This window comes from Triturus cristatus, chromosome 3_2, assembly GCF_964204655.1.
Source record: "Triturus cristatus chromosome 3_2, aTriCri1.1, whole genome shotgun sequence".
Lineage (NCBI taxonomy): Eukaryota > Metazoa > Chordata > Amphibia > Caudata > Salamandridae > Triturus > Triturus cristatus.
The window spans coordinates 176,581,169-176,596,112 of NC_140584.1; the positions used below are offsets into that span (position 1 = coordinate 176,581,169).

The window sequence follows — 14,944 nt, forward strand, 5'->3', positions numbered from 1 at the left end:
GTCGGCGTGGTGGGCGACTTGGTCCACCAAGACCAGTCCGGCTTCATACCCCATCGTAACACGGCCCTTAATCTGCGACGCTTGCACGGGGTGCTCGCGCGTGTCCCGTTCGTGCGGGAACCGGCCATCTTGGCGTCCTTGGACGCCACCATGGCGTTTGATACGCTTGAGTGGCCATACATTTGGGCGATGCTGGCGAAGTTTGGCTTCGGACCGGGCTTCATCAGCTGGGTCAAGTTGTTGTATTCCGGCCCATTGGCGCAGGTGGTGGTGAATGGACGAGTTTCGGCCCCATTCGCACTGGGACGGGGCACGCGACAGGGTTGCCCTCTGTCGCCTCTCCTGTTTGCACTGGCCCTGGAGCCCCTGGCGGAGTGGCTGCGGTGGCACCCTTCCATCCGTGGTCTCCGCTGGACCCCCGAGCATGAGGACCGTGTGTCCCTCTACGCTGATGATATCCTTCTATATCTCGCCTCCCCGCGTAAATCACTGATCGTCCCAGTGGATGTTTTGCGCTCATTCGGTCGCAACTCAGGCCTCGTCATCAACTGGGCGAAATCCTGTGTATATGTGCTTGCCGGGGAGGCTCCGGTCCTACCATGGGACTGTCCGATCCAGATTGCCTCCCAGGGGTTTCGGTACCTGGGTATATATATTACTCTGGACCCGGAGGCCCGCTAGAGCGGAATTTGCTGCCCCCCCTCCAGCGCTTGAAGGAGGACGTGGTGCGTTGGCGGCGTCTGCCGCTTTCGCCACTCGGCCGAGCGGCCTTGTTTAAGATGATGTCGTTGCCGCGCTTTCTGTACGCTCTCCAGAACACTATGGATTTGGTTCCGGCGCGCTACTTCCGAGAGGTGGAGAGTTTGCAGCGTCGCCTGTTCTGGGACGGGAGGCCACGTATTGCCTTGGCTAAATTGACGCTCCCGTGGTACGATGGGGGGGTTGCCCTCCCGGATATTAAACGGTATTACTGGGCCTCCCAGCTAGCTGCGATTAATCATGGCCTTTACGGGCCCGCCCTGAACCCGGCATTTGAAATGGACAAGATGCTCCTGCCCGGTGGCGATTACAATCGAGCGCTCTACTCTGGCGCGCCGGACCCTCGCCTGACGGGACCGACGCGTGTCATGGTGCGTGTATGGCACGCGGCTAACGCAGCTATGGGGTGGAAGGACCGTTTGACCCGGGCGTCACCGCTATATGCGTCGGCGAGGTTGGGCTCCCTGTGGACCTCGAAGGGCTTCGAGAAGTGGGACACGATCGGCATCAGCACAGTGGGAGATCTCTGGACGAGGGGGGGATTCAAAACTTTCGAGATGCTGCAGACGGAGTTTCAGTTGCAAGGCAGTGAGTACTTCCGGTACTTACAAGTCCGCCACGCGCTGGGCTCCGTCTTCCCGGATGTCGCGTCCATTCCGGAGTCTTCCCCCTTGGAGGACAGAGTGCTGGATGGCCATGTCCCAGACAGCACGATCTCCCTTATATATAAAAAACTGATCAACGACCGATCGGGCCTGCTGACTGGCCTCCGCGAGGCCTGGGTTGCCGATGGGCTGGAGTTGGACGACGAGGACTGGATGTCCGCGGTGGCCTCTCCGAAGGAGGTGGCCATCCCGGCTCGCCTTCGCTTCGTCCAGCTTAAGATCCTCCACCGGGTTTACGTGACGGGGCCAAGGCTTCTACGTATGGGCTTTGCTGAGGATGGACTGTGTAAGCGTGGCTGTGGTGCTTTGGCAACTTTCTTGCATATTCTGTGGGAATGCCCAAAGGTGGAGCGATTCTGGCGTGGTGTGCACGAGGTCCTGCGAGTGGTTACGCGTGTCGTGCTGTTGCCTGAAGCAAGGAGATGCTTGCTGAATGTGTGGGAGCCAACTGACTACTCGGTTCCGCAGACGCGGTGGGTGACTCTGGGATACATGATAGCTAAGCGTGACATTGCTCAATTGTGGGGATCCCAGAGGCCTCCGGCGGTGTCGGCCTGGAAAGAACACATGGATTGGTGTATGTTTCGTGAAAAGGTGGTGTATGTTGCGAGGGGTAAGCCTGGGGCGTGGGTGAAAATCTGGGGCCCCTGGAACACCTATCGCGGGGGTATTTGCGAGCCGCCGCTGCCGCCGGCTGCCTCACCAGCTCTGTCCCCCTAGCCGACCCCCTCCCCCAGCCATGGGCACGTGGTTCCCCAGCCCCTGATCTGTTCTCATTCCCCTCTTCAGAGTTTGGCGATTGGTTGGGGTCCCCCACTTAAGGAGCACGTGCTGTCACTTGGGATTGCGGGTTGCCTTGCGGGTGTGGTTGTTTTTGTGTTGTTGTGTTTCGACAAAAGGAAACCGTATTGTGGGTTTGGAGTTATGTGGCCTGCACTACTGATATCTCCTGATTTACCCTTTTTGCACCGCCAAGAGATTTTTCTGTATGTATGTCATATGCTACTGCCACTCTAGCGGCCGGCCAGACGGTTGTAGGCCCATACTTGTAACTATTTGAGATTGCAATAAACGGTTTCAAAAAAAAAAAAAATAAAATAATGTCAGGGTCAGGACACATCGTTGTTTGAGGCCCTTAGTTGTGTGTACTTTTCTCGACAGGCAGTCACCGGCTCCCAGCTTGATTTGCACCCAGGTGTCAGTGTGGAGTAAAATCAGCTGAGACAGTAAAGCTGATGGAATTTTCTTTTTGATAGATTGTCCCACAATGTATTCCTATTGATGTTGTCAAAGGCAGATGTAAAATCGATGAAGCAGATGAAGAGTGGATGGTTGTCAGTTTTGGCAGCGTCTATTAGAAGCTCTAAGGCGATGATATTTTTTATCCTTCCGGTGTGTTTATGGAAGCTAGTCTGATAGGGATTACTGCATTATCAGCTGCCCAGTCAGTAAGCTTATCCAATAGAAGGCAACCGTACTATTTGGCATCATTGTTTATTAAAACCAAAAGCCTATAGGTTTTTGCTTCATTTTTGCTGCCTTTCTGATGGATTGGGGATATTATTGACCCCTTCCAAGAGTTTGAAATTGTGGCAGTAGTGCTGCTGCCCAAAATTTTGGATCTTGTTTGTACAGAATTGGGGGGATGCCATTAGGAGAAGGTGCTCCCTCTGCCTTGCCTTTCGCTATCCTTCTCATAATTTGTTTGCCTGTGATAACCATGGGTTCTGACTCCAGTGATAAAGCCTAGTCTAATACTATTGTACTGGATTCTGGTGGTCCTTTTGTGTTGTCCGATGGTGCTATATTGAAGTGATGCCAGAGGTAATTAGACCATGCTTCTTCTGTCAAGTGCGAGTTAAAACAGGGTGACCTTGAATTGCGAAAGCTGTTCACTGTGCGCCAAAACCTTCCACTGTTTGTTTTTGCATCATACAACAGTTTAGCCTACAGCTTATCCTCCATCTCCCTTTTTAAGTCCCAGATGAATTTCTTTTTGCTAGTTTTTAGTTTTCTTAATTCCTCTTCAACTGCCTTGTTGGGGCTCTTCTGACTTGGCCACCGCAGTGATATGTTTACATCTCTATTGAGGAGCCTTAGATTCGTTTTTTGCTCAGTTGTCAGGTTGTTGCCTTGCATGCTATAAGATTCGGGGATAGGCCTCCTCTGCGGTTGTCCTTCAGTTGTCGGACATGCATCTTCTCTCTTTGTGTGGGCTGCCTCAAGGCTGTTGGTGAACATTTCCCAGCGCCTTAGGATGCCAGCATGCGTCATTATGCCTTGCTCCCAGAGATGTTTTGCTGCAATCTCAAAACCTTCCAGGTTACGTGTATTGCATTTTATTCTTTTGTGTTTGACCGAAAAAGACGCACTTGGATTCCCTACTGGCAGAGTTGACACTGCACCTTGTATATTTAGCGTGATCTCCTGAGGTAAGTGATTGCTAGCATCCATTGTTCCTATTCTGAAATCTGAGATTTCACTAAACAGCGACAGTGATGAGAATTTGTAATCTATTATTGAACTCGCTAATAAGTTATGAAAAGTGGCTGCCGGAGGACGGTCCTTTTAAAAACGGCTGTTTAGTGCCACCAGGTTCAAGTGTTCTAGGTCCTTTAAGAATTCCTTGGATTGCCTAGATAGTTTGCCCCATTTACTCTCCTCTTGGTGTGGTATGCCCCATACCAAAAACTGTTCTTCCAACAAGGGGTCGCTAGTCAGGGGACCCACGAGGTGCATGTTGAAGACCACTATTATGAGGATGTTTGGGGTTGCCTCCTCTGACAATATTTTTGACAACTTCGAGACCAAGAGTTTCATCCCTACCTTTTTCTCTCGAGGATGCAAGTATATATTTAGTAATACTAATTTTTTATTGGATTTGTTTCCTCCTAAGTCCAGTTTTATTGCTTTTATGCCATTGTTTTCTGACATGTTTGACGTCTAATTCCTTTATGCCCCTTATTGAAGTATAGATTGTTTGCCCACTCTATAGATGTCCATATTTAGCACTTCTGACTGCCGGTAGATGATAAGCTCTGAAGCCCTGTAGTTGATGCGGTTGATCTAACCAGTGCAATTAGATCAAATTATTGAAGATGAAGCAATACTTGTGTATCATTGAATTTTGTTTGCTATGCCATTTTTGTTCCAGAAGCATAGTTTTAGGTGGTGTTTTGTTGTAGGGTTTTGTTGCATGCCTTGTCAGGTTTTCTTGTCCCGTGTGTTAATTATCCTTGCTATCCACGTCTAATCATTTGGTCTAGGATTTCCATGTAATTGTCTATGGCTATGTAGTTTGATTTCTGTCTGTGCGATGGAGGTGCTTCTAGCCCCTTTGAGCACAGATGGAGTGCTTCCTGTCATTTGGTTATTTGGCAGCCTGCAGCCTTCCTGCTCTTGCTGTTTTTGAGACAGCGGCTCTGGGTACCCCATTTTTTTGGTAGAGTCTTAGTTGAATCCCCCAAGCGTAGAATCGGTTTTCCTCCTTCAGAATTCTCTTTGCTATTTCCTACGTGACCCAGGTTGTCTTGGTTACCTCTTGATCTGAAATTTGTTTATTGTCTTTGAACTCAACAGATTCTAAATCACTTGTGCCTATGTCAGTCAGATTGCTAATGGATGATAGTAGTTGTAGTATATTGCCTTGACTGAGGGTGTCACCTGTCCTCTTGATTTGTACTCTGGGATTAGCAGGATCGTGCAGCTGTTGGGTTCCTCCCGATTGCTGCTCCTTATTTTGGTTTCTGCCATGGACGGTTGTTCCTGGATCAGAGGAATTCTTTCTATTCCCATTGTTGATGCCTTTTTCAACGGTACTAATGTGTAGTCACCAGTTTCGGTCTCCTTTGTTGGATTGGCGGAGTTGTTTGCCTGGGAGTTTGGGTCATCGACTTCGTTGATGTGTAGCTGTTTTTGGGCTTGTGGGTCTGTGATGACCAGCGACCTAGGAGGGTTGGATTTTTCATAATTAGTTGTCAGTTGCCTGCTGGATTCGAGCCCTATTACAGCTGCTGTTGTGAACTCTGTTTGTAGAGTGAGGGGACTGGTTGTCAGAGGCAGGTCTGATTTTGATAACGGGTTGGGCAGGATTGTGATCTTTGGTTCAAGTGGTAGATCTCACTTGATAGGAGGGGTTATACCTTTAGTGCTCTGATCTTCCACGGGCAAACTTATGGCCGCATTTCCTGGTGGCGTGAGTTTATTTATAGTGCCCTCTGCCTGGTCCTCACCTCCCATGCCGCTTCCTTGCCCGTCCCCTGTGTGGTCTCGCTCCTCATTACCATTTGTTTCACTGTCAGAGGGTCCCTTTTGTTATGATAGTGCCATCACGGCTGCCCCTTCTTTTTGAACTACCACCTCAGGGTCCTGGGGAGATGGGAGTCCCCTAAGTTCTCCAATCGAAGAGCTCAAGACTGACCCTGCATCCTTCAGAAATGCAAATTTTGTGCAGATTTTTGGTTGGTAGCCCTTAGTTGCTGCTCTGCTCGAGGTGGCGGAGTCTATCTCTACCACCACTTGGTGTTCCAATGTGTTGCAGTCTCCTATCTGCACCTGTTTTTTGTTTGTTTTGCTTGGCACATTGAACTTCCTCTTTCCTTTCCTTCTGGCCGGCAGGGTAATAGTTAGTTTCCTTTCTCTCCCCGACCTCATAGTGCACCTGTAGAAAGTTATTTGATTGACTGAGTGATTGACAGAGTGGTTGATTTCAGCTTGTTCTTTCTCGCAACTTGATCGTACTAGCAGTGCAAAGGGCAAATCTGTGGTATTAGGCACAGAGCGGGGAAGTGGGTATCCCCGCAACCCGCACCCAGACCTAGCTGGGCCACTTCTGTGGGAGGGTCCAGGCCCTCTCTCTGCAGTACGGGCGCTAAGCACCCGCACTCACTGTGCCCTCCGTGCTGCCTCGGTGCTGCCCTCGCAGCTGACTGGCTGCGGTGATTTTCCTGGAGGGGTCTACAGAAAAAGCAGGAGTCCTGTCCAGTGTTCTTTTTTTAATCACTCCCACCTCTCCTCAGCTTGCCTTGCCTTGTCTGGCTTTCCCTAGTCAGACAGTCTGTTGGCGTTTTATGCTTTTGCGTTTCTTTTAGAAAGTCTGGCGTTCAGCGAATGAGAAATGAACTAATCTTAAGAAGCATGCGGTTGAAGCAGCTGTTGAGCAATGGTGCCAGGGTGCAAAGGTGGCGGTTGGAGTGTTGGTGAATGAGCGCAGACTGCCTCCCGAGATGCCCTCAGCTTCTTGCAGCAGACACACACCACCCTGTACACTGCACTCACCAAGGGGATGGGGGCGAGGAGCAGAAGAGACTTCCCAAGTGCATTTCCTCACCCGAATGGTCCCCCGCTCTGCTCCACTCGCTCTGCACAGCTCTGCTACCTCTCACGGCTCAACTGCTGCTCGTGTTTCTCTGTGCTCAGCATTGCAATGGTACAGCAGCAGCCCTCTGGGGGTCCGACCTGCTCTGCTGCTCCGCTGCTCGCTGCTCTGCTCCGCCCACTACGGCCACAAGCTTCCGTAACCTTTGTGTCAGGTTTGTCATCTTAAAGCCAAAGGCCCTGATGAATGTGAAGATACTTTTTTGTCTTACTCTATCGCAAAGATCAGCACACGCACAAAAGGTTATGGGAGGAGAGATTGCTAATAGCAAAACTCTGGGAATCACTTAGGATAGCATTCCAAACAATCCTTTTTTGTCAACCATGCCAATCTGAAATTAATCCCAGCTATATGCAAATCAGGCTTTGTCCTACTGCGCTAGGAACAGTCAAGCCTGAACTGCGAAGCCAGGTCCTCTCTAAAAAATGATCAGCACACCATGATTTGACCTGCAGTTGTTTCAACCTATCGAGGAGGAGATTTGGTGACATTGATACAAAACAGGAATTCCATGTGAGATTGAGTCGCTCTCTTTTTGAGTTCACATCTTTGGGTTTGAGACTATGTGTAAAACCACCCCTCATTGTTTTGACACAGTAGACTGTGAATTGAACTGAAAATCTTGCAAGTCAGAAGTCTCAACCCCCACACTTTTAGACACTAAAGACTTACACATATGTACTATGCTGTTTCTCTGACATTTTTTCAAATCTTGGAAATCCCCTCATTTCCTTTTTTATCATAATGAACGTACTTCTGTTTAGCTTTGTGTTGGTGGGGACTTTTAAGTTCATATTTTCTGAGGAGTATTTTGTATTGGTTGTTGTTAGACCTGTCCCCCCACTTTTTGCTTTGCGCCTCCACTTTTTGCTGATTCTTTTTTTTGGTCTTATATACCACTGCTAATCAGTTCTAAAGTGAATGTGCTTCTTCCCTAAACATGTGGGTATTCAGTGTATTCCTGATTGACTTACTCAATTTATTGTCAGACTATTGTAAGGTGGTATACCCAGGGCCTGTAAATTAAATGCTACTAGTGGCTGCAGCACTGATTTTGCTCCCCACTGAAGTAGCCTTTCAAACCTGTCTCAGGCCTGCCACTGCAGTGCCTGTGTGTACAGTTGACTACCACTACGACTTGGCATTTAAAACTACCTGCCAAATCTGAAACATTTACTACATAAAAGTCACCCCTATGGTAGGCCCTATGTAGCCCTAATGGCAGAGTACTACGTAAGCAAAAGGTAGGACGTGTACTTTTAAGCTTTGCAGGTCCTGTTAGTGGCAAACAGCCCATTTCATTTTTCACTACTGTGGGGCCTACTCCCCTCATAGGCTAGCATTGGGAATTCCTCAATACACTTTTAAGCTGTAATTCCTGATCAGAAAGGAGTAGCTTTTTTCATATTTCATATGTTTGAAATGGTAATGATGGCAAGTACTCTTTACTGGTGAAGTTGGATTTAACATTACTGTTTTAGAAATGGCACTTTTAGAAAGTGGACATTTCTCAGAACTTACTGCACTATGTGCCTGGCAGCCTGTCTTCAATACATGTCTTGGGTGGGTGACAGCTACACTTTGTGCATTCCATCTAGACAGTCACAACACAGGAAGGATAGGTGTGTCGGGGTACCCATCTACATTCTGATGGCCTTGCCTGGGCAGGATAGAAGAGAGGGAACGCCACTTCACTTGGATAGGCTGTGTCCTGTCCCCACAGAAAGGACTGATTACCCCCCTCCTCCCACAGATAGCCTGTCAGACAGGACTGGGTTGAAAGGAATCCTTCTGCACTTCAGTGGGCTGCTTCGAAGTCAACCCCACAAAGGCACATTTGGTTAAAAGCACTGGGTCTCTGATCCCCTAAAATCAGATACTTGTGGATCTTGACCGGAACCTCTGTCAGACTGAGTGCTGTGCTACTTAAAGGACTCAACTGGACTGCTGATCTGGAAGCCCTGCTTTTCTGTTTGTTGCTCTGCTGCCTGCTGCTCTTTGACTCTACTGAAGGGGAACTGGACTCTGCCTTTGTTCAAAGTGATCTCCAAGGGCTTGTTGGCTTGCCTCCTTTTGCTTCAGACTGAAGGATTTCAAAGTCTCTACCCCTGCTCCAATGCCTGGCTAATTAGAAATTTCCAAGATACTTGCAACATGGATTTCAATGCATCTCCTGTCTTTGCGGAACATAACCAGCGCATGAACCCTGTTGCGGGAGTAAAACCGATGCATTGCATCCGAATCCGCGATTTGCGTCCGGAGCTTGACGTATCAGACAGCGTACCACCACATGGCAGCTTGGTGAGATTGATACATCCCTTCAACAGTGTGGTAGAATCCAGTGCATCTCTCGATGCCTCTCGATTCCAGCACCCGTCTTTAGACCTGATGCATCTCCTTCACCATCTAGTTGCTTATGACCAGGAAAGGTACTTTGTCCACCGGGCCTGCTTTGGTCCTGTAGCCAGCCTGCACTTCAACGAGGTCAACCCAAACTTTGACTTTGTTGCTGTCCAGTGTGAACTAAAGTAACCTTTTAGCACTACTTGCTTCTAAGCAAATGTTTTCTGTAGATTCCACTGTTGCCTACCAACCAAAGATGAGTCAATGAAACCTGTGAACCTCTGTGAACTGGTCTGTGAGACATAGCTGCATAGACAGCTTCACATGCAGCTGATGTCATACTGGAAAACCTGACTAGGTACTATTCTAAAAAGCATATTCTCTCACTTTCAGGCCCAAGTGGAAGTATCAATATCATTTATTTTCTAGTTAATTGATCTGAAGTTAAGTGTTTAAAAGTAAAAGCTATGTATGTCCCCCCAAGCAAACCTCAGGCACACTTCAACAATAGGTCCAATACAAAAGGTTATTGAGTCTTTAAATCATGCTGCACATCAACAATATACCCTTGCTCCTCTTTGTGATATATTTTCAGTTTTTGCCATCTGGTTCCCTATCAAAATGGTTGGCACCACATTGTGCGGCTATTTGTTTACTGAACATGCCATTAATCTTTAATTGTTTGGCTATAAAGCCAGCAGTGAATTATAGCATCACAGATTGCACAGGTCACTTGACGGCTATAAATGTTTGTATAAACAAATCCAGTCCTCTTCTTGTTCATCCTGTAAACCTTTTATAAACGAAACAGTTCATGTGGAAGTTTTTCGTGTTGGAAATTGAAACCTCCCCTGGTGTTAGATGCGGATGGTAATTGTGAATGAGACACAGAAGAGATGAGCAATTCACAATTCTTTTCATAGTCTTTTAGGGATTTCAGACACTGTGGAAGAAGTGTCCTTCCATGGATTCATTGAGGTATAACTCACACCCCTGCAACCCATACGGCTAAGGGGGCCCCAACCCTTCATGGGGCCCCATTCACCACAATATTAAATGAATGTCTGTGAGATATGGGAATCTCAGGGGTCCCTCGTCACATTACGTAGCAGGCCTCATAATTTTGCATTAGTCCACTGGGGATTGATCCTGAGAATCATCCGCATTTAAGCTTCTATTTTGGACATTGGTTTTGCTTGTCATTCTGTAGAATCCTAAGACAGGCTTGTTTGCCTTCTCCTGCTTTGTTCTATGACTGTAGAGCCAATGGCTCCTCTGCATTTTTTTTGTGTTCCATAGCAGTCATCTAAACATCTGCCAATGAATGTCAGATTTGTCCAGCTCACAAAAGAGTTACAGGAAACCAAACATGAGGTTTTAGTGTTCAGGAAGCAATTCTTATAAATTTGTGAGAAGATCATGTTACTGTAAGATTTTGCCAATGAGCTTTGGTGTAAGATAGCCTTTCTTCTCTGCATTAGATTATCTACTTTTCTTTGCTTCTCGCCTGGCTCACTTATATCCTCCTGCAGTCACTTATCACCTGGCTTACTGCCCATCAGCTCCTTCATTTCATCTAGGCTTGAGGGAAATTTCTAAATTTCCGGCGTAGTTTGATGTAATTTCATGAATTTCGTGTTCCGCTTGTTACACAAATTTACCAAAATTATGCCATTATGCCATGTGGCATTATTACACTCTATTTCAGCAAACTATTCTAATGGGAACACAGGAACTACTTGAACAACCAAAAGCTTAGAGGCTGCTGTTTTCCCTACTTGTATTTTTTGTGCTATTATTTTTAGCACAAAATGCATTCATGATGCGTTTGCACTAAAAATGTAGAGCGAAATACAAGTTTTACATTTCAAATCAATGTGTTTAACTTTTGAAGAGTTTTGTCTAGTTACACACCAAAAAATGGTATACTTTTGACACTCAACTGCAACCAACACAATTTGTGATTTACAGTGCTGGTCTCTGCAAATGCTGAGATGAGACATTGATTTCAGAGATGTGACAAACAGCACAAAGACTGCCTACTCTATGGACATTAGTGTTATTCTTTCAAGTTTTTTCATCAACCTTTTGAACCCCTCACCACCAGAGGGCATCTGCACTCGTGGCGGGGGCCCTGCAGTTGTAGGTAATTCTCATTGCGGAGATTCCATCATGAGTGTGGAGACTCTCACACAACTGCAGGACCTCTGCCACGAGTTTAGAGGACCTTTGCGAATCGGGCCCTTCTTTTTTTTATTGATGATTTCTGCCTGTAGCATCTGCAAACTTTAGGTTCTATCCTGAGTTCACACGAGTTTTCATTAGGAAATGTCAAATAGTAGGCATCTCATGTTCTTTCCAAAGGTCCTGTCTTTTTTCATGTCAACCAGACAGACGCTTTTGCTTCTGTGCTTCACTGCTGTATTAGATGATGTTGGAAGAAATTATCTCTCTCTAGTTATTAGCCGCTGTCTCAAATATAGACCTTTGAGACGGTATTTGTCACATCTGGTAGTCCTTATCCTCAAACTCTATTGCTCATTTGGAGAATTTCAGAATTCTACAAGGTTGCAAGGCTTCCTCCTCTTCATCCTCTTCATTCTAAACATCAGTCACTTTTCATATTTTATATTCCTTTACAGATCATGCCATAAACCTAAGCTTGTCAAGCGATTCTCAGTTTTGCCAAGCTTTGTTAAAAAAATCTGGTTGGCTATAATGTATTTGTAATCATGTTTTCTTTCCCTTTTTACACAATATTGCTTTTCACTCCTAACCTAAGTCCAGTTGTGAGGGAGGTGGTCCATAGCCCGAAATACAAGTTCTTAGGCCGAGTGACTAAGATTCTGGTAGTTCAAAACCCTCCAATCGATTAGATGACCTACCCATTATTCCTCTCAGTGGCATAATGAAACTTGAGGTCCCCCCGATCCTGCAAAGTTAATGGAGCCCATACCCCCCCCCCTCCGGACTCACTCAGGAGCCCTCAGGACAGAGTACAGTGGTGAGGACACCCCCTTGTTTTTGGGGCCTCCCTGCACTATGGGGATTGTGGGGCCTTTTGTAACACCACTGAACCCGCTCTTTGTTTGAGCCCTCACTTATTTGCGGAATTGTTGATAAAGGTGCTGTGGAAGAGGGTGTAGCCTTTAACACATGTACATTCAACTCCTAAAAGGATAACTCTGTTGTCTTGCTGCATTGCATCAAATGTTAGTAAATCTGGCCCTGAGTAACTTGTGCCTACAAGTATATGCTGTTTAAATACAGTTCATTAAAGGAAAGGTGAATAATTGCTTATAATGATGTCATGCCTTTCATGTGTATGCAAATCTCTTAAGCTACAATTAAAGATAAAGCCAAATATCAGCCTAGTCACAGTCATGCATTGAATTTAAGTGAATATATTTTTATTGACGCTAAAATTAACATTTTATGTAATATAATGTTTACAAAGTCTGCACTGTAGAACAGTTACTGTTTAAAAATGACTGGAATTAAATCTTGTCAACAACAGAAGTTCATATTTTTACAGATGTGTGGGTTTATTCTTTACTATAGTAAATGAAGGAAATTCATACGCTATTTTTAATTCATATTATGTGAGAGAGAATGGTTGAGGGTGATTTTAGCCATTTGTGGAAAATAAAGATTGGCTATTTGAGTGGTATCCCTAAAAAGCAGTACCATATGCTCGGTTGACAACACTCGATTTTGGTATCCCCAAAAGTGTTTTTAAAATGCTTGTTGCATTATTTTGGCATTCTAGGTGTAAATGTCTGACCTCGAGGTCTATCAAAGGGGTGGTATGTAAATAAATAAAAAAAACGAAGACACTACCACATCAAGGGTGCAGCTGTCTGATATAGATTGCTGAAGGTTTTTCTGTGATAGTCAAACATTGACATTTGTGTTACTGTGCAGTCTAGATGTGTACGTGTGAGCAACTTGAGGAGGAGAGCCTAGGTGGGACAACTATGGAGCATGGTGTTACTTTGGCCTCTGCTGTGCTTGCTTGAACCCATCTCTGGTGCAGCAGAGAGGCCTATCGGTTGAGTGACAGGAAAACAGAAGAGTTATCATTCATGTATATGTTTAGCCTTATAGACTGCTAAATTTATCAAGTTGAAGGGTTGAAAAGTATCTCAACTTGGAATTGAGTTTCAACTGATAAACAACATCCTATTGAGCCATACATCTACTTATCATGTAGTCAGTGTGAGATAATTGTTTTTGATATTCAAATAATGTCTCCATACATTTTATGTAGCCTGCTTATTTGCATTGGTATTGAGTCACTTACAACATAGGGCCTCATTACAATGTCTGGTGGAAAGCCTTAGCCCGACAATCAAAATTTCCTAGATTGCATCGGAACCCTTCCCACTGACTCATTCGGTTTACAATCCACCCAACCAGTAACGATGTTTGTGGTGCGAAAGTAAACTGCGCGGTTATTTCGAATTTGTTCCAACAGGCTCTTGTTGTATCCGAAAAAGTCGGACCCACATCGTGTACCTGTATGAACATCATTTCTGACCGACCGATTACGATGTTGATTTCCAACAGCCTTTCCGAGTCGACCTGTCCGACACAAAAAGGCTTTTGGGAAGTGACTTTGGGGGCATCTAGTAGGGCTCCCTTCATCCTACAGCCTCCGGTTGGGGGCCGAGGGGGTACCTAAAGGACCCCCTGTAAAACCCTGCACTGTGTGGAAGGCACCGTGGGTTGCCTGTGACAGGGTGCATTGTTGTACACGAACACCATTTCCCCACAAAAGTCTGTGTTGTCGGGAGAACACAGGCTCCAATAGGGAACAATGGGACTCGTAATCAATCGGGCAGAACCGCCGACCGTGAGAAGTTCGGTTCCCAAATCAGAGACGGTGTATCGGACGTAAAGTTTCTGCCCGACATCGTAATGAGGCCCATAGCAGTGTGTTTTCCAAATAAAGGGGTTAAGTTGAATACTTCAAATAGTTTTTATTTCAGCACAAATCAGTAGCATTCTAGCAATGTTTAAATCATAGAAAATACAGCGTACTATGCAGAACAACAATAGAGACAATATTTTAGTTTGAAATGTACAAACAGTTTTTTAATGTTAACAATAGAGATGTTAAACCAGAAAATAAAACGCCTCTGTTTTTTTGTACTCTTTGATTGTTTTTGTAGCTCTACATTTTTGAAAACAACATTTACTACCAGCCCGATGTAAAGAGTAGTTCACTGCGACTAACATCTTCGGGGAAGGAGGGAATCATATTTAATGGAATAGCAGACTGGTTGTACGAAGGTAAGTCAGAGAGAATACACAGTGCAATGTTTTTGTTGAAAATGTTCGAAAATGTACCTGTTTCTTGTCAAAGTTCACCAATATTATTCCACAGAAATGTTCTTACTCACTCACTCACTCACTCGCTCGCTCACTCACTCACTCACTCACTCACTCACTCACTCACTCACTCACTCACTCATTTCTTGTTCTTTATGAATTTGTACAGTGAAAAGCAACCTATTGACGTCATGCTAATTTATGGGTTTTGTTTGATTTAACAAGCACATAACAATTACATTCCAGTCATCAGGTAAAGTTCAGTTGGGGTTTTTCAAAAACTTTGATGGACTTTAAAGTTGCATATGAGGTTTTTTAGGAGATTTTTATAGTCTACAAATATTTTTTGCGAAACGTATCTAAATCATTTAGAAGTCTTCAATAAAAAAAACTACTCAATACATTTAGGGCCTTATGTAGGTGGGCTGGCATTTACCACTTCATAAATACCGAATCATACCGATTC

General features: G+C 45.5%; 1 protein-coding gene across 1 annotated transcript in view; it reads left to right on the top strand.

The window, feature by feature from the left end:
* The window catches only part of DPP10 (dipeptidyl peptidase like 10), a 1,675,128-nt gene that overhangs the window by 1,088,540 nt on the left and 571,644 nt on the right, over nt 1-14,944 (top strand). Inside the window, exon 8 of the mRNA XM_085647459.1 lies at nt 14,319-14,439. Within this exon, the coding sequence (XP_085503585.1) occupies nt 14,319-14,439 (121 nt within the window). The remainder of the gene's footprint in view (nt 1-14,318; nt 14,440-14,944) is intronic.